This window comes from Pteropus alecto, unplaced genomic scaffold (genome assembly GCF_000325575.1).
Source record: "Pteropus alecto unplaced genomic scaffold, ASM32557v1 scaffold161, whole genome shotgun sequence".
Classification (NCBI taxonomy): Eukaryota; Metazoa; Chordata; class Mammalia; order Chiroptera; family Pteropodidae; genus Pteropus; species Pteropus alecto.
The window spans coordinates 6,941,278-6,963,987 of NW_006432943.1; the positions used below are offsets into that span (position 1 = coordinate 6,941,278).

Below are 22,710 nucleotides of genomic sequence, written 5' to 3' on the forward strand. Positions count from 1 at the left end.
TGGGGTGGCATGTGAGGTGGAACGTTGATGCTATTTACCAGGATGATGAATGATAGAGTTGCAACTGGACTGTTTTTGTGTTTATCAATGTGTATATGAAGAAGCTTTGCTACTTCAGGTCAAGGATATAGAAACTTCTCTCTATGTAGAATTCAACTGTTTTATAAAGACATAAACAAACAAACTAACAAACAAATAATTTTTTGTGATCTGCACAGATTTTTTTAATGTACGCTCTTAATTGTATGACACTAAATTGAATGAATTAAGAGAAATCAAAAAAAGGTAAAACCCTAACACGTGGTGAAGATTTATTTATGAGATAAACTCTTATTCAGAAAAATAAACATTTTGTGGTGTTGAAATTTATAATTCTCACAAACATCCTGGTTATCAAACCGTGTCCCTGTAAGACAACCAATGGGAAGATAGCTTTTAAGAAAGCTGAGGGCAGAACAGAGTTTTTAGCTGCATACACGCCTTACAAGATCAAACAGCCAGAGAAGATCCTCAGCAATAGAATTTTCCATCCAGTTCCTAGCATGACACTTGGGGGCTTTTAACATCAAAGCATAACACAGTTGCAGAAAATAACAGCTCAAACAACAACAAATGAGGTCAGAAAGATTATCAGATTTATTGCCAAAGTGGAAAAGGAGGCATGAATTCCAGAGACACCTTAGTTAATAAAAAAGAAGGTAATTCCTTGAAAGCTCAGCAGTGGAGAGAAATCAACCAATAAGCTTGACTTTCCCCTGCTGACATTTTTAGCTCTTATTAAGTGCTGAATTGCTTTAGAATCATATCTCTAGCAAGCTTGGGTTTGGTAATCCACCTGGTTAATGAAAGCCTGTACAGCAGAGCATTCTTTCATTACCTTTCAGTCTTTTTTATTTCTTTTGCCTCCTCCCCCTAATGGAATATGTTTCAACATCAGTCCTGGGTCTATTTTCTCCTCAGTGACTTAGTATAAGCCTGGAGAGTAGCAGTCAAGTTTACTCCCTGCCAGGTCAAGGATAAAAACATAAGTTTGGGGGAAGTGATGTAGAACTTGAGAAACAAGAGTGGAACTGGCAGTACCTACTCTCAGTCCCAGATGGGCCATGCCGGCATCAGCAGAGATGCTCTGAAGGCTTCTCATCTGATGCAAGAGATTGATTCAAAGGCAGGAACATGGGCATAAGCTTTATTCAAGCTGTTGCATGCATTCGTCTATCTATCCATCCTACAAAGATGTACTAAACTCCTGCGATGTAGCTGGCTCAAGAAAATAAGACTGAAATAGTTCCTGCTCGCGTAAAGTTTCCTTTTTCTATCCCTTCCTCCCTTTCCATCTATCTTACCAGGTTAAGTTTTCCGTTGAATAACATCAGGATTAATTTGTATATTAATGTGCTAGGAATTAGACCTAAATTCTTTAGGTCATTTTATCTAAGGCATCAGTCAGGCATCAGCCAATAATTGGTCTTACTCCAAATTTAATACACAGGTAGCCTCAAGGTAAAGACAGATGGCCGTCTTCAGAAATGGCTATCAGAACAAAGTCAATCATGTGTGACTATACATCTACTGGAAGCCATTAACAGTTGAGGCAATTTTTCCTCTTAGGCTCTAGTAGACTTATGATTATAAATAGCTTCACTTGGAATAAGATGTGGTGAGTCCAGAGGGAAGATTCCAGGAGGTTTGGGGCCCAGACTGCTTGGATAGGACATTGAGAAAATAACTAAATTACTGTCTTCATTCTGTTCATTAAGGAGATAAGAATACATATGACCCAAACATTGAAAATTATGGGCTAGAATGAGAAGAGCCACGTAGTTAAGTGTAAGGAGCCAGAACATACTTGAGTTGAAATCACAGCTCAAGCACTAAATACTTTTATGAAAAATAAACGTTTTTAAACCTCTTTAATGTTTTTAAACTTCCTACTTTTTAGTTTCCTCTTTTGGAAAAATAAAGATAATAATTATACAAACTTCCTAGAATGACTGTGAAGATAAAATGATATAATTTACATCAAGTATTAGTACCCAGTAAAAACAAAACAAACAAAACAGGTTCTACCCATACTAGACCTTTAGAAGAAATAAGGGTCACATAGCCTTTATTATAAACTTCTTCACTAAGATATCGTAGAGACCAGTAGAATAGATATGAGGAAAAGCACTTTGAATTCCTTAAAAAATACAGCATATACTTATAAAATATTATCAGTATAACAGTGTCTAATTTATTATTAGTACATCCTGATGGATGCTGAGGCTCTGGTCATTATCCCAAATCACTGGCTTGGAAGTCATTAGTTCATCTGATGGACAGGTAAACACAGTACTGTGGGAGAGAGAAAGATGGCAGGGGAAAGGAGGGACAGACATCATAAATACCAACATGACTCCCAAGTTATAAGCACTACAAGAATTTTCAAGTTCCATGCATATGCCTTACTTATAAATTAAAATTTTATTGTTACTTGTTTTGTTTTGGTTGTCAAAGCCACTAAAATCCTAAAAATACCTTCCAATTCTGGGTTATACCACACTCAATCATTGTGCAATACACTGAGCTGAGCTCCAAACACGGAAATTGAAACCACGATAGGAAAGGTGGCTGATAATGTTGCATTGAAGTCCTGTAACAGTCTTTGGAAAGAAACCAAGAAGGAAGGAAAGAAAACTTTCTGTGTCTGTCTAGACTTCATCTCTTCAGAACTAAACCTCATTACCTTGGGCAATTGCAAGAGGGTGATAATTAGGATTAGCTATAAGGTGGCTATCTGCCAATTCTGTCTCATAATCAGCCTTCACTTACTCCCATCTATCTCACCATCACCGTTTTCAGCAGCTGAAAATAATGAGACGAGAGTCTGAGAAACTCGCTAACAGACCATCTTAGAGTCAGCTGTTCATCTTCACGAGGGTCAATCACAAATTTTGAGTGATAATTGGTGACAAAGTGACAAATGATTTCTAACCTGTCCTCAGCAAATCAATCCATCTAGCTGATCATTAATGACACTTCATTAGCTACTGCTATTTGGAATGAAAAGCCCCCAAATTATTATGTCTCCTAGTCTACCACCAGGGGAAAGAGCCATTCTTGCTATCACAGAGAAAAGAACTAGTGAATTATCATCAAGTAATTAATGATTTTGAAAATATTTTTCAATTAGTCTCTTTGATCTAGCATGGGTTAACCCAGTATTTCCCAAAATGTGATAGCCATCCCTTTAGTAGTATCCAAGAACATTTTATGTAGCACATGGATACAATTTTGTGAAATGGTTATGTATTAATTTTAGTATTTTAGAAAAAAGTATAATTCTATTTATAAGCCCATGATTTCACAAGTATTATTTATTAGAATGAGGTCACAACAAAATAGTAAGTTGATTCTAAGAAAGACAATAAGTAAATAATGAGACAGGTGCTCGTGGATGTGGCAAAACATATGAAGATGTCATGGGAATGACTCAGGCTGAGAAACACTGCTCTTTACTGGGCTCTTATCACCTTGGCCGAGGATTCTTATGATTTCTAAGAAAGAGAGTTCACTCATCCTAGTCTGTCTGGGCTTACGGAATGTCTGAACATATCTTTTTTGATCCATTATAATAACTGGACTATGAACTTTACACATTGCATGAGCTGTTTTAGAAAAGTAGATAAGAACAGGGGTGCACTTGATTCTTATGATCATGCTCAGGCAGGAGACAAAAGGGTCAGTGAACAGTGAAGCATTTTTATGGCAGCAAGTCAACATAAAGATTCAAAAGCTTCCCCTCTGTAGAGAACATGGTGCTAGTTTTTTCAGATCAAGTGTACTCCAAACCAAATATATACTGCCCCTTGAAACTGGGTAATGTGTTCTCTTAACTTTGAATGTCCTATCACCATAATAGGTGCATAACTATCCCTACCTTAACTTTATGAATATTGCAAAATAATATCATCAACAAAACTTCACATCTAAGAGCAACAATATCGTAGCTCTGAGAATGACACCTACCTTGGGCACAGTTTTTATGTGGAACAGTATATTTTGGAAGGAATGTCCATCATTGGCCTGCAAGACTACAACATCAGATGCACTATCCAAGCCATCATGAGCGTAGTGGAGAAGGCCCCTGGAGAGTTCATCCAGCCGGAACTGATAAACAGGGGTGGCAGGGGACTGAAACATTTTCAGCAACTGGCCATGAAGTGGAGGATCGAGCACTTCAACCACCACATCCTGTGGGTTGTCATCATCTCGGATGTCAAGCAGCTGGGTGGTGATGGTTCCCCTCTCTCCTCTGCTAATTGAAAGGGCCTCATTTCTCAGAACATAGGGGGCCTGTAGAAAGAAGAGAAGAAATGCCATTTAGTAGGAAAAGAGAGGACAATACACTGGGCTAGATACCAGCTGTGTGCAATCTAATTGATATTTTGATGCTTTTATAGAACTCTAGATGTTACAGCGAAGTGCCAAAACGTTTCATATTCAAAGTAACTGTTAAAGGTACAGTCAATCATAGCAATCACAGCAAAAAAGCTTACTTCACACCTCTGGATTTAGAGGTTTCTCAAGTCACTTTAAGACAACAGTATTCATCAGAGGCAGTTGAGGGGAGCTGCTTGCTACATCCTCTGCATTGTAACTGAGATCAGCCCAGTGTTAGGCAACCTAAACAGCTGTCTGCATCCAAAGGAGACTAACAAGAGATATGAAGTGTTTGCACTTCGGTCAGGAGTTGAGCACTTCACTCTAGGCCATACTGTAGCGTGCTCACTCAGAGTAAGTGACTTCTGCATTGTGAATCCATGCTATTTCTGGTCCCTCCCAGTAATTTTCTTCAAGTTGTCTCATCCATATCTTGAAGGACCTTCCCCAACCCCATCCCAAGCCACTGCCAAACAGCTCAGGTTATACAGCCAGATCAGATCATGGTCTGAGTAAGGCAAGTACCTGGTCAATTCATGTGGCACTGCTAATATAACAAAATTTAATATGTTTTCCTTAGGATTATCAGGTTTCCTCTCACCAACCTCAGTAAGCAGATAAAATGTTCTTTTCATAAAGATAAAAGTTAATGAATAGAAAAACACACACACACACACACACACACAAAAAGTCAAGGCCAGAAGCCAAAGAAAACATTATCTTAGCCTTTTCTTTCATTTGAAGTTGAACCATCTAGGACTTTTCTCAGCACATTGCCTCTTCTTTAATCCAAATGGCTTTCTTTTAAAACCACCCCTCCTGGCCTACTGGAAATTTCAGTATCTATTAAAGTAATGTCTAACTAATGTATCGTTATAATACTCACATAATAAGAAACTAGATGATAGCTATTTAGAATTCCCTAGTGAGAATTTAAAAGCTGTGACTCTATACATGGGAATGAATAGCCCCTAGGATTCTAAAGAGGAGAGGTCAAAGGTGATTTCAAAATCCATAAATAGAAAAGATCAAATTAACTTACATGAGAAAAATTTTAGGGAGGCTCAAGACCATGTTGAAATATCACAGAAATGTAAAGGAACAAAAATAAGTTAAAATTCATTTCTAACATTCCATTTAAAAAGTTAAAATGATGTTTTTCATGTAATAAATAAAAACATGCCCTCATTATCCACTCGATTTTGGGAAAACAAACAAAAACCAGGGAATCATGGGAAGTCACCATCTCAGTGAGGAAGCTACTTACTAATATCTACACTAAGCCTTTTATTCATCTGTTTAGATTAACTACATTACACAAATAAAAAGAACAAAACAGGACTTCTGAGCTTAAGTACTCAAAAACACCTAAGCCAGTAAGTCTTGAGGCTTGATATGGCCCTCTGGCCCATATTTATAGAGGTCACATGTTTTAGCTTTAATTAAAACAAACTGCATACTCTTAGCCCAATCCTAAGATCAAATTAACTTAGGATCAATTTCTAATCATTTTTCAACTTCGGTCAACCCTGAAGAGAGAATGCCATCACGAGGGTTGAGCTGGGTTGTTAATACCAGTTGGCAGCCACTTCTGGTTCAAGTCTATGTTATCCACGGTCCATGGTCTTTTCATATTTGGACCAAAGATATAAAAATATTCATTTAAAAATAATTACCTCATGTCCTTTTTTGCATCATGACTAACACATTACTGAGATCTGGATATTTAGGTAGCCTTGGTTCACTGTGATGATGTCCCACTTTCTTGCCGTTCACAACTTAAGAAAACACCTGTCTTACTCTCTGCACATTTTAGCTGTTCAACCCCTCAATTCTAGTTACTCAGAACTGCTACCATTATATGCATTCTGGACACATAAGTACGACTTGATAGAGATGAGTGATGAGAACAGAGGAGCCATCACACTGAGTTTTACAGAATCTACCATGATTTCCTCAGCCCAATGCTTGGCTGATAACCACACTGGCATATCATTTAAGTAGATTAGTAATAAGATCCTCTAACTACTGCAAATAGAAATAAATGCAGTCTAGCTACATGATAGGTAGGCAAAAGTGGCCAACATAATTCCATATCTATGAGAGTGAAACATTTAGACAAAACAAACTCATTTATCTAAGAATAAGGAAAGTCTTAATAACTAGAACACCTGACTCAGAATCCTCATCTGTAAATTGGGGATAATAATACCTCATAGGGATGACATGGAGATTAAGTAAGAAACACTACAAAGAGTATTACAGATATATTAATCTTTGTTGTTTTTATCGCCTACAAGTATTAAAAATTATTCCATAAGGAAACTGACATGAGATTAATTTAGCTCAATCATTTTTGCTACAACTCCAAGAAACCTTGATTTGTGCTTGAAAATTGATAGGCATGTGAAATTATTAATTGCATGGCACTTTTATTACCTCTGTTGAAAACGCTTGTATGTTGATCAGCTGTGGCTCAGAAAAGAACTGCTGGTCACTAATTTTCAGGGAAAAGTAACCTTTCCTAAAAAAAGGTCCCCAAGGAAAAAAAATGAGAAAATACAATCATTAAATTAGTCTTTAGAAAGACAAGAATTAAAAATATTTTCAAATTATGTGTGTAAGGATTTCGGTCAAACCACTACAGTAATATAACATTCACACAATAAATAAAAATGACCAAGTAAAGGTGAACAAAGCAAGATGCAGGTAAAACTACTGCGCATGCTTAGGTCTTCTTATAATATAATTATGTAAAGCTTCCACACCTTATCTTCTAAGTCGAATACATAAAGTTTGAAAATTAGTTGTTGGGCCAAGACAAATTAGTAATGTATTGTTGGCTCATGATAAAATTGGAGAATGAAAGGTATCTTTCATTGTCTCTGACCAGTTCTCAATGAGTCCCTCTTCTCTGCAAAATCTCTCTCCAAGCCCTGTCCAATTCATGTGAGTGGGCCCCCAATAACAGTATTTGCAGTGTTTTTATTACATGGTTCTACCTATCCACCCCTCTCCACATACAACATTCGATGTGGACTGAACTAAAATAATTATTCTGAACTCAAACACATACAACATTCGATGTGGACTGAACTAAAATAATTATTCCTCAGAAATTTGGAAGTAGACCGAGAACCCCTATCTGACTATGGGGAAATCTTAGTCTATAGTGTTGATGAGAATGTGGAGCAAACCGGTCTATAGGAGAGAGGTCAGTGACGTCTATGCGCCAAGACACGTAGGCAAGAGGAAGAACTGAGTCCTCCTTCCCATTCCCAGTTTTAGCTTCGGGGCTTGCCATGGAGCCCAGTTGCCCTTGATGTCTTCGAGATCTGAGCCATAACTGCAATGTTATAACAAGCCTTACTATTTTCCTTAATCTAGTTCGAGTTGACTTGCTTACTGGCAATCAAAGAATCTTAATTAAGAAAACAAAATAAGGCTTACTTTTTGCTGTGGTTTTTACTTCCTATAAAAGAGTGTTATTGTTCCAGCAGCTTCAGAGACTTTCAAAGGGAAGATAGGAGTTGCCCCATTTCAAAGCCAAACCAAGAACAGAACTCACTTCAGGCTAGTAAGACATGTGATTAATGCATTATAACAGGTTCTGAATTTGGGTCTAAGGTAGGGACCATTGTTTTAAAAGTTCTCTAAAACATTCTTGGAACTAACTACTGATATATGAAAGAATGTTGATAGATCTCAAAAGTATTATGGAAAAAGATTACATACTGTATGATTCCATTCACACGACATTTCAGAAAGGGCAAAGCTATAAGGGTGAAAAAGATATCAGTGTTTGCCAGGGACTGGGAGAAAAGAGTGACTGTAAATGGAAATTTTGGGGGGGTAATGGAAATATTTATATCTTGAATATGGTTGTGGTCTCAAGACTGCAAGACTATATACATTTGGTAGCACTCATAGAACAGTACACTTTAAAATAGAGAAGTTCATTGAATGCAAACTACATCTCAAGAAACCTGATTTTTTTAAAAAAACGTTTCTTATTTTCCCTCCAATTCTATCTTCTTCTTCATTTTCTGCCCCATTTAAATCCTGCCCCTCTCCATTCCCACCTCCAGGCTTTAAAAGAATGCAATTGATGGGAACAATGAAATGAACAATGAAGGGGTGGTTTCCCAACCTACTGGGGAAAAATGATATTTGCTGGGACTGAAGTTCCAATGACTGTGTTCAGTCTCTCGGCAATGCCAGCTTATCACAGCTACTACAGCTACGTTTACAATTTGTCCTGTCCTCCACGAGAGCATTCCAATCCCAGAGGAATCCAGTTCTAAAGAATTCCAGTCCTAGAGAATCATGGTCAGTGTTTTCATAGGGAAAAACAAAAGCACAAGCTTATGTGGTAAGTTGTCCCTTTTGTTTTTGTATCATTCAAAGACATATAATTTCATTTTTTCATGAGTTTCTACCAACATTATTTGTTTTACTATTCCTCTTATTTTTTTCTTTTACTAAAATTTTTAGATAAAGAAAATCCAATGTTAAATTGGTACCACAAAAAAGTACTGAAAAAAAATTCCCTAAAAATGGTTGCCATTCTTTGTCCCATTTAGGGGTGCAAAGCTGACTCTGCAAGAAAATAGGTGATGAAAAGTTAAAGAGGTTAGATAAACAAGAAGCTTCACTTTGGTTGTCTTTCAAGCTTTACATACTTTATACACATCCAAAAGTGATTCCAGGACAAATAACTACAAGTATGGAGGTGTGTGAGGGGGGGCAGGGTATGAGGGTGTGTGTGTGTGTGTGTGTGTGTGTGTGTGTGTGTGTTTGAGTGAGTGACAGAGAGATACAAACACTTAAAAACTATACTTGCAGCAAAACACATGCATAATATAATGCATGAGTTTGAAGAGTGATTCTATGGCATCGAATGCCAGAGTTTTAAGCTACAATACTTCTTGTCCAATACTTCTGTACAATACTTCTGTGTGCCCCTTGAAAGCATATCCACTATTCCTACTGTAATTGAGAAGGCAGAAATCATAGTGACTAAAGGCATGGTCTGTGGAATCATAGATCCTTGGGCTGGAGGCTTAGCTTGGTGCTCATAAGCTGTGAGGCCTTGGGCTAGATTATGTACACTCTTAAGGCCTTGGTTTCTCGATCTGGAGACTGGGGACATAAATACACATAATTCACATAAAGTGCTTAACACAGTACCTGGTTTATAGACAGCACTCAGTGAACATTAATTGCTCTTACTTCTATAAGATGGTCTTTTGAGGTTTATTGGCTCACTAGCTCCAAACTGCAAATAAAGTATCATTTACTTCCCCTCGCTCAACCTATCTCCTAGCCCAAGCCTTAAAAAAGAATCTCAACTTTAATGATGACAGTAGAAAATATTCACTGTGTCCTTATCACTGTTCTATGGGTATCAACTCTTTGTTTACATATATAGTCTACTTTGAATTATCTGCACTAATGAAGTGGAGCAGGGTGAAGGATAATCCAAGAGGCTAATCTTTGGGGTGCATTCTCTGATTTCTGTTTAGTAGATTTACTCTGCTAATTACATGGCTATATCTGCTTGGGTTACTGCTAACATTCAATTGCATTCCTGAAGCATATGTCAGCCGAAGTGGGGAAGACAGCCAGAAGTGTGCTAGGCACCAGAGGAAAACTGGATCAGGCTGAAAAATTAACCACAATTAATCCCATAAAGTGGATAATAAAAAGTTAACTGTGACTCTTCGTTTCCTTCCAACTCTGAAATTCTAGGAACCATACAACACCTTGAAAAGTGTGTATTCTGTCTTCTAGACACTCCCTACTCCCAGTATATTACCGTAATGTTGAAGAAGCAGCTGTAGTATCTGAATGTATAACAGTTTTTGTTCCTGCTGGGCCAAAAAACCAGATAATTGTACTAGGAACTTTCCTGTCACATCAGAGAATTACCCATAATTATGTGATAAAATGAAAATGCCTCCAACAGAAGCACACTCTCTAAGCAATTACAGTGAAATGATGACAGGCAGCTGAAAGCATTTGGCATTTGTGGAGTATCGATCTTCCCCACAAGAGAAGGGATAGCTATTGAGAAAGGGGAAGTGCGGAGGGAGAGGTGCAAAGCACTGGTGGAAAGGAGGCAGGAGGAAAACAACAGAACACCGAGTCACCTGGGTTTTTCTTTGCTGTGCACAAAACGCACTTTTTTCTCATTCACATCTTTCCAGCTAAAATGGCCAGCCTTGTCGAGCTGAACCTCTTTTCCGTTCCTTGAAAGCACTAGCTGCCCATTGGTGGGAGTGCTCACGACATGGAACAGGAGGTCTTCGACCCTGCCATCCTGGTCTTGGACATTCAGGAGGGAAAAATCCAGGGGCTTCATTGTACCAATTGCAAGGGTGAGGGAACCATTCACATGAAGACCAGGAGTGTGTCTTCTTCCTGGAAAACATACGAATCCAAAGGTGTGGCTTGGAAATTCACTAATTTTTTTTTTTTTTTAAGAAATAGGCTTATAATGTTAATTCGGAGCTACAAAGATGAGACTCTAGGCTACTGTACACCATAAACTTCCTCCTAGTCCAGTGGTTCCTACCATGGATACACATGAGAATGACATAGGATATCAATGTCAAAGTATAAAACTCCTAGAAAAAAATAAGGAATAAATTTTTGGGATCGTGAATTAGACAATGCTTTCTTAAATGTAACACAAAGAGCACAAGTGACAAAAGGAAAAATAGATAGACATCACTTAAATTTTAAAAAAATGTTGTGCTTCAAAAGACACCAGCAAGAAAGTGAAAAGACAACCTGCAGAATGGGAGAAAATATTTGCAAATCATATATCTGAAAAGGGATTTGAATCCAGAATATATCAAGAACTCTGACAGCATAGTAAAAGACAAATAACCTATTTTTAAAATAGGCAAAGAATCTAAATAAGCATTTCCCCAGAGAAGATATTAAAAGGCCAATAATCACACAAAAAGGTGCTCAACATCATTAGCAATCAGGGAAATGTGAATTAAAACCACAATGTGATACCACTTCCCACCCACTTGGAAGGACAATAAAATCTGTTCCTGAGGATGTGGAGAAATTGGAACCCTCATACATTGCTGGTAGGCATGTAAATGGTACAGCGCTTGGGAAAACAGTCTGGAAGTTCCTCAGACAATTAAACATAGAGCTTCCATATGACCCAGAATTCCACTCCTAGGCACATGTCCAAGAGAACTGAAAATATATATCCACACAAAAACTTGTACATGAATGTTCATAGCAGCATTATTCATAATAGCCCCAAAGTGGAAACAACCCAAGTGTCCATCAACTGATGAGTAGCAAACAAAATGTGGTCTTATCCACACAATGGGATATTATTCAAACATAAAAAGAAATGACATACTGATATATGTCACAATATGAAAGAACCTTGGGAACATTATGGCAAGTGAAAGAATCCAGACATCAAAGGCCATATATTGTATGACTCCATTTATGTGAAATGTCTAGAATAGGGACAAATACATATGGACAGAAAGTAGATCCATAGTTGCCAGGGGCTGGGGCATGGGGGCAGTGGGGACAGACTGCTAATGATTACTAAATTTTTTTTTTTTTTAGATGAGAAAAATGTCCTGAAATTAAACAGTGGTGATGGTGGCATAACTTTGTGAATATACTGAAAACCACTGAATTGTATACTTTAAAGGGTGAATTTTATGGTATGGGAATTATATTCCAATAATAATAATAATAATACTTATTATTATTATTATAATGAATCATATACTGATTCTTGGGCTCCATCACCAGAGAGTCTGACTTACACGTGCCAGGTGGGACTCTGCTGATACTACAAGCCCCCTGGGTAATCCTAATGGGTTCCAGGCTTGAGAACCATAGTCCTATCCTGACACATCTGTCATATCTGACCATCAGACCCATCGAGGGCAAGAAAAGAGTAAGCGTCTGATACCGATGCTAGAACAGTACCAGTTAATGTACAAAAAGTACCATTATCGATGGCTTATATTAAGCATTTATGTGAAATACATACTCTTTGTTTAAAAATTTTACAGTCTCTGTCCATAGGAACATCTGATGGCTGAATTAGGATTTCCGACCATGAAGCGAAATTCATTCCATCTCTTGCAAGTTGTTTTGCCTGGATTTGAATTGGTAGTGTTTCCTTCTATGTGTCCATCAGGACAATTTGGGAATACTGTGTCAGGGGACTATTTCTGCTGTAAAATTATTCTAATGAACGTGAAATTCATTTTTGCACATTGACCTGTATAACATTCCAAGAGAAATAAGCTGACTCTTGTGTACTTGGTGTTTCCAGAAGGATCACAATAAAACAAGCCAAAAATAATTTTTCCTATATGAAGTCTTAATATCTTCAGAGGTTATAAATAGAGATGGAAAATATGACTGACTGCAAGTGATAAAATATGCCTCACATTATTGATGAAGGACACTCAAAAGCCAAGGAATGCTCAGCTATAACAGAACTCCTAAGCTTCATTCACCTACAAAATTTTGGGGGTTCAAAATTAAGATTAAATTTAAATTTGCTTCTGTTTGTTGTTTAGGATGAAGTGTCTGCCAATGTGTTGGACAAGATTAGCTCCATTCCTTTACTTGTTTCTTTATTCTTAATGGCAAACAGTGTGGCTCGAAACCCATTCATTTTGAGTTTGTGAACCTAATGGGGCAGGTTCCTCACACAATTTATTATTTATTTATAATGGTGCACAAAGGATGCACCATTGTACCCTATCATAATTAGCTCTACAAGTTTATATAAATATAAATAAATTACAGCTATAAGTATAGATATAATTTTCTATAACATGGTTGTGGTTCAGGAACATAACTAAGTTTTATGCCAAATTTCTGATCTGATAGTTGTGACTTTTAAAGCACAGATTGCTTCTTTCTCTCCCTCCAAAAATCTTAGAAGTTAACTTTTTCCAATTTTCTATGTTCTATAAAGAGTTCCTTATTCTTAGCAGCACCAGGGTTTTTTTCGAATGATATAAAATGCGAATCCTGAATTTTATATCATGTGAGCCAATTGTATGGGCAAACTCAGCCTTTGCATGGAGAAATTACAGGTGAATTCACCAGACAATCAGAGGAAAAGCACTTACCAGTGCATGTTTCATTAGAGGAGTGGGCAGAGAAGCCAGGAATGCAGTTGGAAACACAAAGGCTACTCTTCAGAAAGAACCCATGGTCACAGAGGTGACATCGGTCTCTGTGGCTGCACTGCAAACACCCCTGAGGGCAGGCTATCGAAGAGAGGACATGCTAAGTGAGGCAAAACAAAGGCACTGGCACCCCGCTAGGGCCACCAGTGATAAAGAAATGAAGAGTGAGAGCACAAGAAACACATGATCCCCAACTGCAGCAAAAGATAATTCCAACAGTTTCCTAAGAAATGTCATACAGAGCTGATCTATCCTCAGAAGGATTGGGAGGTGCACACTATGATCTGAAAATGTTTCACATAAATGGATTGTTTAAAAAGTTAACCATACTGACTTGTAAGAGAGGCAGATAATAATGATTAAGAGCATAGGCCCTTTCTAGGTACTGTTCCTCTTCTACCACTTACCAGTTGTTGAACTTGGGCAAGTTCCTTCCTTAATCTGTGGTGCAATTTTCTCATCTTAATGGGGAAACTAATAGCACCTACTGCAAATGACTGTTGGGAAAATTACATGTGTTACAATGTGTCATGACCAGAACAGTGCCTGGCACACAAAAAGACTCAATCACACTACTACTATCACTGCTCCTCCTTTATTACTTTTACTATTAATATTTTAAGTGCATGAGGAGAACAAGCTATTTAAAGGACCATAGATTATTTCTTTGGGTCAAGTTAACAATTTTCTACAAATCGAGTGTTCACAGCCTAATTTTTCTGCTTCTTTAATTGAGATTTGTTAGAGAGAGGCAGAACGGTCTGGTTTAAAGAGCCCTGGTTTAGCATAAAAAATTGGAGTTTAATATCTGATTTTATGTTGTTCTGGTTAATACTCTTAAGCCTTGTTTTTTGTTTTTTGTTTTTTTCACTTGTAAAACAGGATTCATAGTGTCTGCCATATTTTGCCAGGCGATATTGCCAATCTTGTGAATATTAAATGAGATAATGCAGATGGAGGAAAGTTGATGAAATATAAAATGCCATATCTAGGTAATGACACTATTATTAAACGTTGGGTTCTCTTTAAAGTGCAGCACATGATACCAAGTTTTGATAGAAATGATGAGAACACATTGAGTAAACTCTCATGAATAACTCCATGGACAAGGAGATTAAGACTTTGAGTTTAACTTTAGTTTCATAATAAAAGGTCAATGTGTCTCACTAAATTGTCCCCAGAATTCCCACTCTTCAAAAATATTACAGCAATATCAAGATCACCAGTAATTTAGTCTACACACTGAAAATTCTGTGCCCATATCAACAGAAATAATCCATTCTTAATGCATACTGCAACTTAGTTCAATATAAGTTTTACATTCCATAAAATATTGGCTTCATTTCCATAAAGACCTTTAGGGACAATATTGATTTGTACAAGAGAATTATTGGCTTGTACTTCTATATTCTATTTAACCAGCAACTGGCAGGCATGCATGGGAAGCCATCAATTACTTAGGCCAAGGTCCCTGGGCTTTTATTCTGCTTTGAATTCTGATTCTCTTTGGTTACCTGACATGCTTGCTACTCTCACTTCTACCAGAGAACTCAGCATAGTCTCCAAGTTACCTGTGCATTTGCGATTTGCATGATCTGTAAAGTACCCCTTCCCACATTCCTGGACACACTGGGCTTCCAAGAGGAGAAATGGCTCTTCACAGCGAGTGCACTCATGGGGACCTTGGCACTGGAGACAGTGGCTGTCACAGCCTGAAAGACAGAAGTCAAATCAACAAGAATGTGTATGGCTTTGCAAGGGGCTCCTGGCCCTCTTGAAGAGGTAGCATTAGACATGATGAGCCATACAACCTGTGGTGCTGGGCAGAGCAGCAGATTAGGAGTCAGGAGCCAGGCTGTGGCTACTGTACTTACCAGCTGAGTGACAGAACTAGTCACTCCGCTTCTGTGAGCCTCAGTGTTCTCTCTTACATAATGGAAGAAGACATACTGTCCCACCCAGCTCCCTGGGTGAAGATCAATTAAATAATGGAAAATACAAGGCATAGGCAAATTAGAAATTGATGGATATTAGCCATTATTGTTATTATTAACTAGTTTTTGGCTCTTTGTAGTGTTTTTGTTGAAGTATTAATCTTTCCTGAATCACCCAGTTATCAGAGTCCCCTAAGAATGTTCCCAGGAATGTCAACTTTGGGTGGGAATTTTGGGGTCTGAAGATTTTGTGATGCTAAATTAAGGCTGAAGGGGGTACTGGGCCAGGAAAAGGCGATGGTGAGACATAAGGTATAGGGAGAGTTGCGGAGGCAGATGGTGGAATAATGTGGTCTTTCCATGTGTTCAGGTGACCAGAGTACACAGATCTCTCCATCTGGAGGACAGGACTATTCAGTGTTTAAGGAAATCCAAAAGTAATGGTAGAAACGTATCTTTTTATGTGGCCATGTACCCCCCAAATTCCTACAGTGACTTTCGATCTTAGCAAATGTTGTATTCGGGCATGGGAGAAGAAAAGAGATACATTTTCATTATATCAAAGAAAAGCTCTTAGGAAAGAAACCAGAAATTAGAGAAAAAGCCAGAATGGAAACTTGCCACAGCCTCCTTCTCCAAACAGAAAAACCAGAGGAGGCTGAAGCTTGGATGAGCACAGAACAGGGGCTCCAGACACTTACTCTTGCAGAGGCCCGAGTCCCGGTAAAATGAAGGTGAGCACTGCTCCACACAAGCCCCATCCTGCAGAACGTAGCCATCCATGCACTGCAGGCAGTCTGTCCTCAGAGGCCCGCTGCATGCATTGCAACTCCAATCACACTCTATAAAGAAAGCCCACGTTAGATCAGCTTCCTTCCTATCCACCCTTGGTCCCGGAACCTAATTTATGAGGATGCTGTCTGCAGCTGCAAGGGGGAAAGTAAGGACAACATGAGAGATGTCAGATAAGTGAGCTCTAACGAGGCTCTGCTTGTAATAGCTGAATGCCTCTCTGAGGTTTGGTGTTTCCTAATTATGTTAGACATGAGCTCGTACAAGGATCACTCTGTGCTCCTGCAGAGCCTGCTTGTCAGCGGGGCCACTGAGGAACCAGATCAAGTTGCTTTTATTCCATGGGCCCCAGAGTTCTTTATCCCTGAGTTGCAGTCTTCATGCAAAGTCTGCTCTAGGGAGTGGCCAATATGCTTCACAAACCTAACTGGACCTCTTCCAAATTCATGAGAGGTAAAAGATCAACTGGGAATGCAGCTGCTGCCTCCACCGACATCAGCTGTGTGACTCTATTTCTCAAAAATCAGGTGCTGACAACATGACAGGAAGAATGACATTGTAGAATTAAACAGGGCATAAAGGAACTGTGCAGAAAGACAGGGCTTATAAAAATAACAGATAGTCTCATGTAGAGCAGAAATACTGACTGGCTTGCATGTTCCTTCATTCACCAAGCACCTGCAGGACACACAGCACTGAACAGTGGTACAAAGTGGTAAGTGCAGACCCTGCCCTTGAGGAGCTTATGTGCTAGTGGGTCCCAGACTTAGAATTGCACCCTGCAGGGTTGTTAGAAATGCAGATGATCAGGCTAATGTCAGAACTAAGAACTACCAAGTCGGTCTCAGGCATTGGAGACCAGGAAAACATGTTGCTGCTACTGTTGTTTTTGTTCTTGTGATTATTATAGTTATTGATGTTGTTGCTATTGTTTTTAATGCCTCAGGCAGTTCAGATGCAGTCAGAAAACTCATGTTTGAAAGTCAAAGCTCTAGCTGGTAAGGCAAGTCCTTTATGTGTGAAAGATGGGACAAGATGGCATGGTTAAGCACTTGTTTTTTTAAATTTATTTTTTATTTATTTTTTTATTTTTTATAGTGACATTGGTTAATGAAATCCAGTAAGCTTCAGCTGTACATTTTAACAGTAAGGCATATATATATGTTTACACTGTGTGTTCACCTCCCATAGTTAGATTTCTTTCTATCACCGCATGTTTGACCCCTTTGACTTCATCTACCTCCCCACTCCCAGCACTTGAGTTTTGAAGTCAGGTAAATCTGTATGCAAGTCATGGCTTTGCCACTTCTAATCTGCATATCTTACACACTTTCCTTAAACTTTTTAGGCTTTGGTTTCCTTATCTATAAAATAGGGATAAGAATGAAACCTTTCGCATAAGGCTATTGTAAATATTAAATGAAATGATGAAAGTAAAGAACTTAGTACAGTGCATGGCACATAGTAACAGCTTCATAGTAACAGTTTGCTGCTGAACTGTTTATCTTGGAGAAATAGCTCCACTTGGGGCTGCCTCATCCCCACCTTCCCTTCCCACTAAGAGGCTAAGGAAACCTCTCATTAGTCACCTTTCTCTCTTCCTTGATGCAATATTTCCAAGTCCCAGGAAAGCAGGTAAATGTGCAAGACAGTACATGTGCTTCCAAGAAGATTTATAAAGTTAATCTCACTCATTTATTTGGCTAAATCAGTCCTGAGGGAACATGACTAAAACAGTGCCTTGAAAACTGCCAGCATGGTTATGAAATCATTTACAACAGGGAGGATTTGTGATAATCTTGTTTTTCACCACAAACTAACAACCACTGGCTAGAAGGGGAAAAAAAATCAGAAAAGCTTCCATGGTCTTGAGCACAGACCACCTAAATTGACAACCAAGTAGAATTTCTTGGAATAGAAAGTGTGCAATTTTGCTAAGGCTTAAAGCATCCCAAGTTTATTTGACAGATGTTCGACCTCCATATCTGAGCCCAAGCTTCCCTGGCAGAACTGAGAGAGATAGAGGGAAACATGAAATGGAGGAATGGAGAAGGGAAATAGAACATGAGCAAGGCTAATTCATCCTTTAACTCTGCTTTCCGTTTGGCTAAGCACTGCCATTTAAAGAGCAAAAGCCCCCAAAATTCTAACCACTGGAGAACAAGAAAAAAGATACTTGGTTTTTGACATTACCTCCTTAATGTCAAAACTCCTTGAGGTCATAAACTCCTTGAGGACAGGGACTATGTCTTTATTCATTTTAGTATGTTAAGCAGAGATGACCAAATCAGAAATAACTCCTGGCCTCATTAAGCAGAGTCTAGCAATGTAAAGTTGTAAATGCAAGTGCCTACAGAGCTCAGGAAGGTAATGTAAATCTTTGAAATAGGCCTGGTGTGACAGAATGGTAACCTAAAGAAACGTTCTATCCAATGAAAATGACAGTTACTCATCTCCCAGCTACTGCTACATTTTGAGAATGCAAATCCAGTATTGTTAGATCTTCTGATTTTTCCCAAAAGAAACTGAAAAATCTTGATTTTTGTATGTGAAATTTTCTGATTTTTAAAGGCAAATATTAAAAAGTTTAAAACATTGGAATATTATGTGGGTCAAATACAACTTGAGGGTTTCCAGTTTGCCACCCCTGGTCTAGGTACCAATATCTTGTACAACGTCTGGCATATAGTAGGCACTCAAAAATAGTTGTTTAACAAATAAATCAATGAATGAATAAATGAATACATGCATGCATAATGACTTCTTGCTACCAAGTCTAAATGCATGATGACAGCATTTTCCCAATGTGGGAGACTGAACATCATTCATAAAGGGGTATCACTGAATGAAAGAACTGTGCAATTCAGGAAGAGCTTTACCTTTGCATGTCTTGGTGGAGAAGTCAAGATAGTACTGTGGGGCACAGCTCTCATACTGACACTCGCCAAAGAGCAGGACCTTGTGTGGATCTCGGCAGGAGGTACAGCTGGCCTGTGAATCACAGCTTCTACAATGTGTGTTGCATGCTGAGCAGATAGAGAAAGAAAATGACCAGGTTATTACAATTGCAAATACTGAAGCAATGATCAAACCTGGACAGATGCTTCGAAGGAACAAAGCCTTCTCCAACCTGTTCTTTAATTATGGCCCATAACACTCGCCCATGATCAACAGAAACAGAAAATGTTAGTCTTATTTTCCAAGATAAAAAAGATAATCTTTTTTTTTTTTCCAAGAAAGATAAATTACAAACGCAAGAATAGAAATTTCACATCCGAATTGCCTTGTGATTCAGCAATGGAATTTATACTTATTCCAAGATCTCTGGAATGACAGTATAGAGATTTTATTTGAACCTTATGTCTTAAGGAATCAAGCCCCCTCTATAGTTTATGATGTAGAATCAGAATTTGATTCTACAAGGTTAAAATTAGGCATCAAGATTATTGTGGAGCTCAGGAAATACCATATTATAAGATACAAAAAACTTACAGGTGACCTAGCTTAGTGATTCTTAGCAGCCACTTAATTCAGGCATACAGGGATGACCCCCAGATCTGATGTATTTCCATCTTCCCTAATTTAGTAATTGGCATTTCTCTATTTACTCAGCCATTTGTGCTAGAAACCTGGGAGTCTATTTTGATGATTCCGCTCCTCTTCCCCATTTTTCTCACTCCTAATCTAATCATTTACTGGATCCTATTTACTGGAACTCTGCTATATAATTTTCAGGACTTTTTGCTTTTCTCCATATCCACAAATGCCATCAATACATCCAAGCCATCATCTCCCTCTGGACTACTACCATAGCCTCCTACTTGGCTTCCTCATATGCAGTGTGACCCCCTTGCAATTTATTTTCCATGTATCCACCAGAATGATTTTTTCATTCATACTACTCAGGCTTCAGAGGTCAAGTTCATCTATGAACTCATATTTTTCTTCAATCCTAGAAAACTTCCAGCCTTCATTTCTGCAAATATTGCTCCTCCATCATTTTCTTTATTCTTTCCACCTAGAAATCTTAATACACATATTTGAATCCTGTCAATATAATCTCCAAGTCTCCTGTCTTTAACTCTTACTCATTCTTCAGTCTCTTCTTCAAGGTCTTCCCTGACTCTCCAGTCTGGACTAAGTCTCCTAGTTACTGCTCTTATAACATTCTGTATATTTCCTTCATGTCATACATAACAATTTTCATGTAATTGATTATCTCACATCTGTATCCTTTAAGCTGTAAGCTTCATGAAAGTAAAGATCAGGTTTGTTTTGTTCCTTTTTAACAGTCCCAGCACCTAGCTGGTTATCTATCATATTGTAGGTGTTCAAAAAACACTTGCTGTATAAGTGAAAGCAGCCAGGTCTTTTAATTATATATACTCAAGCACTAGCATCTCTGCTTCATTCTGCAGTCTTCTCTAAGTATATGTCAAAGAGAATGTCTAGAGAGTGATCATGTGAGTCTAGATCAATGGGATATTAAAACATGACGCACAGTGCAAGAAAATTACTTCCCTATAAAAGAAAATCCTCTTGTTTCATCTATAAGAAAAGCTATTGGTATAAAATATTCATTATAGTATATAGATTTATAATTAAAAGTCCTAGGAAAATTCTAGACAGGATTTGCAGATACTTCGGGAATAATTAAAAAATAATTTTAATTGTGGGAAACTTACATGAGACTAAACTTTTTCAATTTTTTGGTTAGGATTTCTATACACAGTGTATCTTAATTTTGGCAATGTTTGACCAAAGGTCCAAAGATAAACTCATGAATATAAAAATAAAGTGGGGTCTAGTAGTCAAAGGTGTTTTTGAAGATGGTTGAAATGCATACTTAAAAAGGGATCAGTAAATATTTGTAACTGGTAAAAGAAATGTCTAGTGGAGTATGATAATCAAGTCTTAATTTTTTACTTGAACAATATTTTTACTAATGACTTTAATGAAAACAAAGAAATCATTCTAATGATATTTAAATAAGCCATATATATATATATATATCTATATAGGAAATGTACATAGTTAAGTTTCACCAGCCTAAAAGAATAATAACTCAAACTTATTTTAGCCAATTGAAGCCAGAAACTAAAAGTAATCAGATAAAATAAACAAAGCCATAACTCCTGCATTTATGATCTATAACTAATTGCATAGAGGATACAGAAGACCTTAGACAGCAATTCCTATACAAAACGATCTAAGAATTGTAGTTAATTAAAAGCTTACTAAAAGTGTGATATGGTTAATAAGGAAACTAACACAATCCTAAGCTAACGAGCCCTCATGTAACCTAAATGTCAGCTGGATCTCTCTGCCTGACATGGAGCTGCAAAATGGAATCCAAATGCTAGTCCTCAGCCTGGAGCGACAGGTTAACGCCCTGTCCTGCCAGCTGAGAGTTTCCTATAGTTTACTTCTTCAAGCTTCTGTCTCCCTTTATCTTCTTGAATCCTTCGATACAGTCTTTCATTTTCCCTTGGAACCTCGATGTATATAACTCAGCCCTTCACTGACTTCCAAAAAGAATGGATCCATGTTGAGCATTTTGAAACATTAAAAGAGAATTTGGAGGGAGGCAATAATGTCACACTGAGGAGCACGAGGTTTCCATCATTTCTTTTTGAACCCTTCCTCCTCTCTCATTAACCCTCATCCCTCTCCAAGGCAATCTGTTTCTCAGCTTCCAGCATCAGAAGAATGTGGGTAAAGAGTATTTTCTCCATCTTATGATATTTATACCTCACAAGGTATTGGTCCTATTGCAACCATGTTGATGCGACCACATCTGGAATAGCAGGTACAGTTTTTCTGAGGTCACTGACCCATGGAAAATGCCAAGAAGACAGTGAAGGAAGAGATGAGTGGACCAGAAACCAGTGAGAGAAGCTGGGATGTACTTTAACCACTGTTTATTGAGGAGGAAGGGACCTCACAGCTTATGAAGTCCATTCTCCCTCTTAAATAGGCTTGTTGACTACTGCAGCTCGAAGAGATGGTCATCCATTGCTGCTTAATACTCCATTGGCTCCAGTTCTGCTCGGAGGAGCAATGGAAGACGACAGTTAATTTCAAACTTTTGGAGGTAATCATGTGGAAGAGGGAGAAGACTTATTCTATATTGCTACAGGGGAAGTTCTAGAGCTGATGAGAAAGAACTGCCAAACACTAGACACTAGCACCCCCCCGCCAAAAAAAAAAAAATGGACTTGGCTTCCTTCCTCATCTATAGAAGTATGCTGGGGGTAATGAGAAAGAATCTCTGCACTGGGAGCCGAGTTGGCTCGGGGAGCCCCCAAGTTCTCTTCCTACTCTAAAGCACTATAATTTCAAGTGCTGGGAACCTC

At 38.2% G+C, this 22,710-nt stretch overlaps 1 protein-coding gene across 1 annotated transcript in view; it reads right to left on the reverse strand.

The window, feature by feature from the left end:
• Positions 1-22,710, reverse strand: part of FRAS1 (Fraser extracellular matrix complex subunit 1) — a 414,255-nt gene that overhangs the window by 134,583 nt on the left and 256,962 nt on the right. The window contains 7 exon segments of the mRNA XM_025043815.1: positions 4,009-4,335; positions 6,862-6,946; positions 10,575-10,845; positions 13,569-13,709; positions 15,200-15,340; positions 16,264-16,404; positions 19,234-19,380. Coding sequence (XP_024899583.1) covers positions 4,009-4,335; positions 6,862-6,946; positions 10,575-10,845; positions 13,569-13,709; positions 15,200-15,340; positions 16,264-16,404; positions 19,234-19,380 — 1,253 coding nt within the window.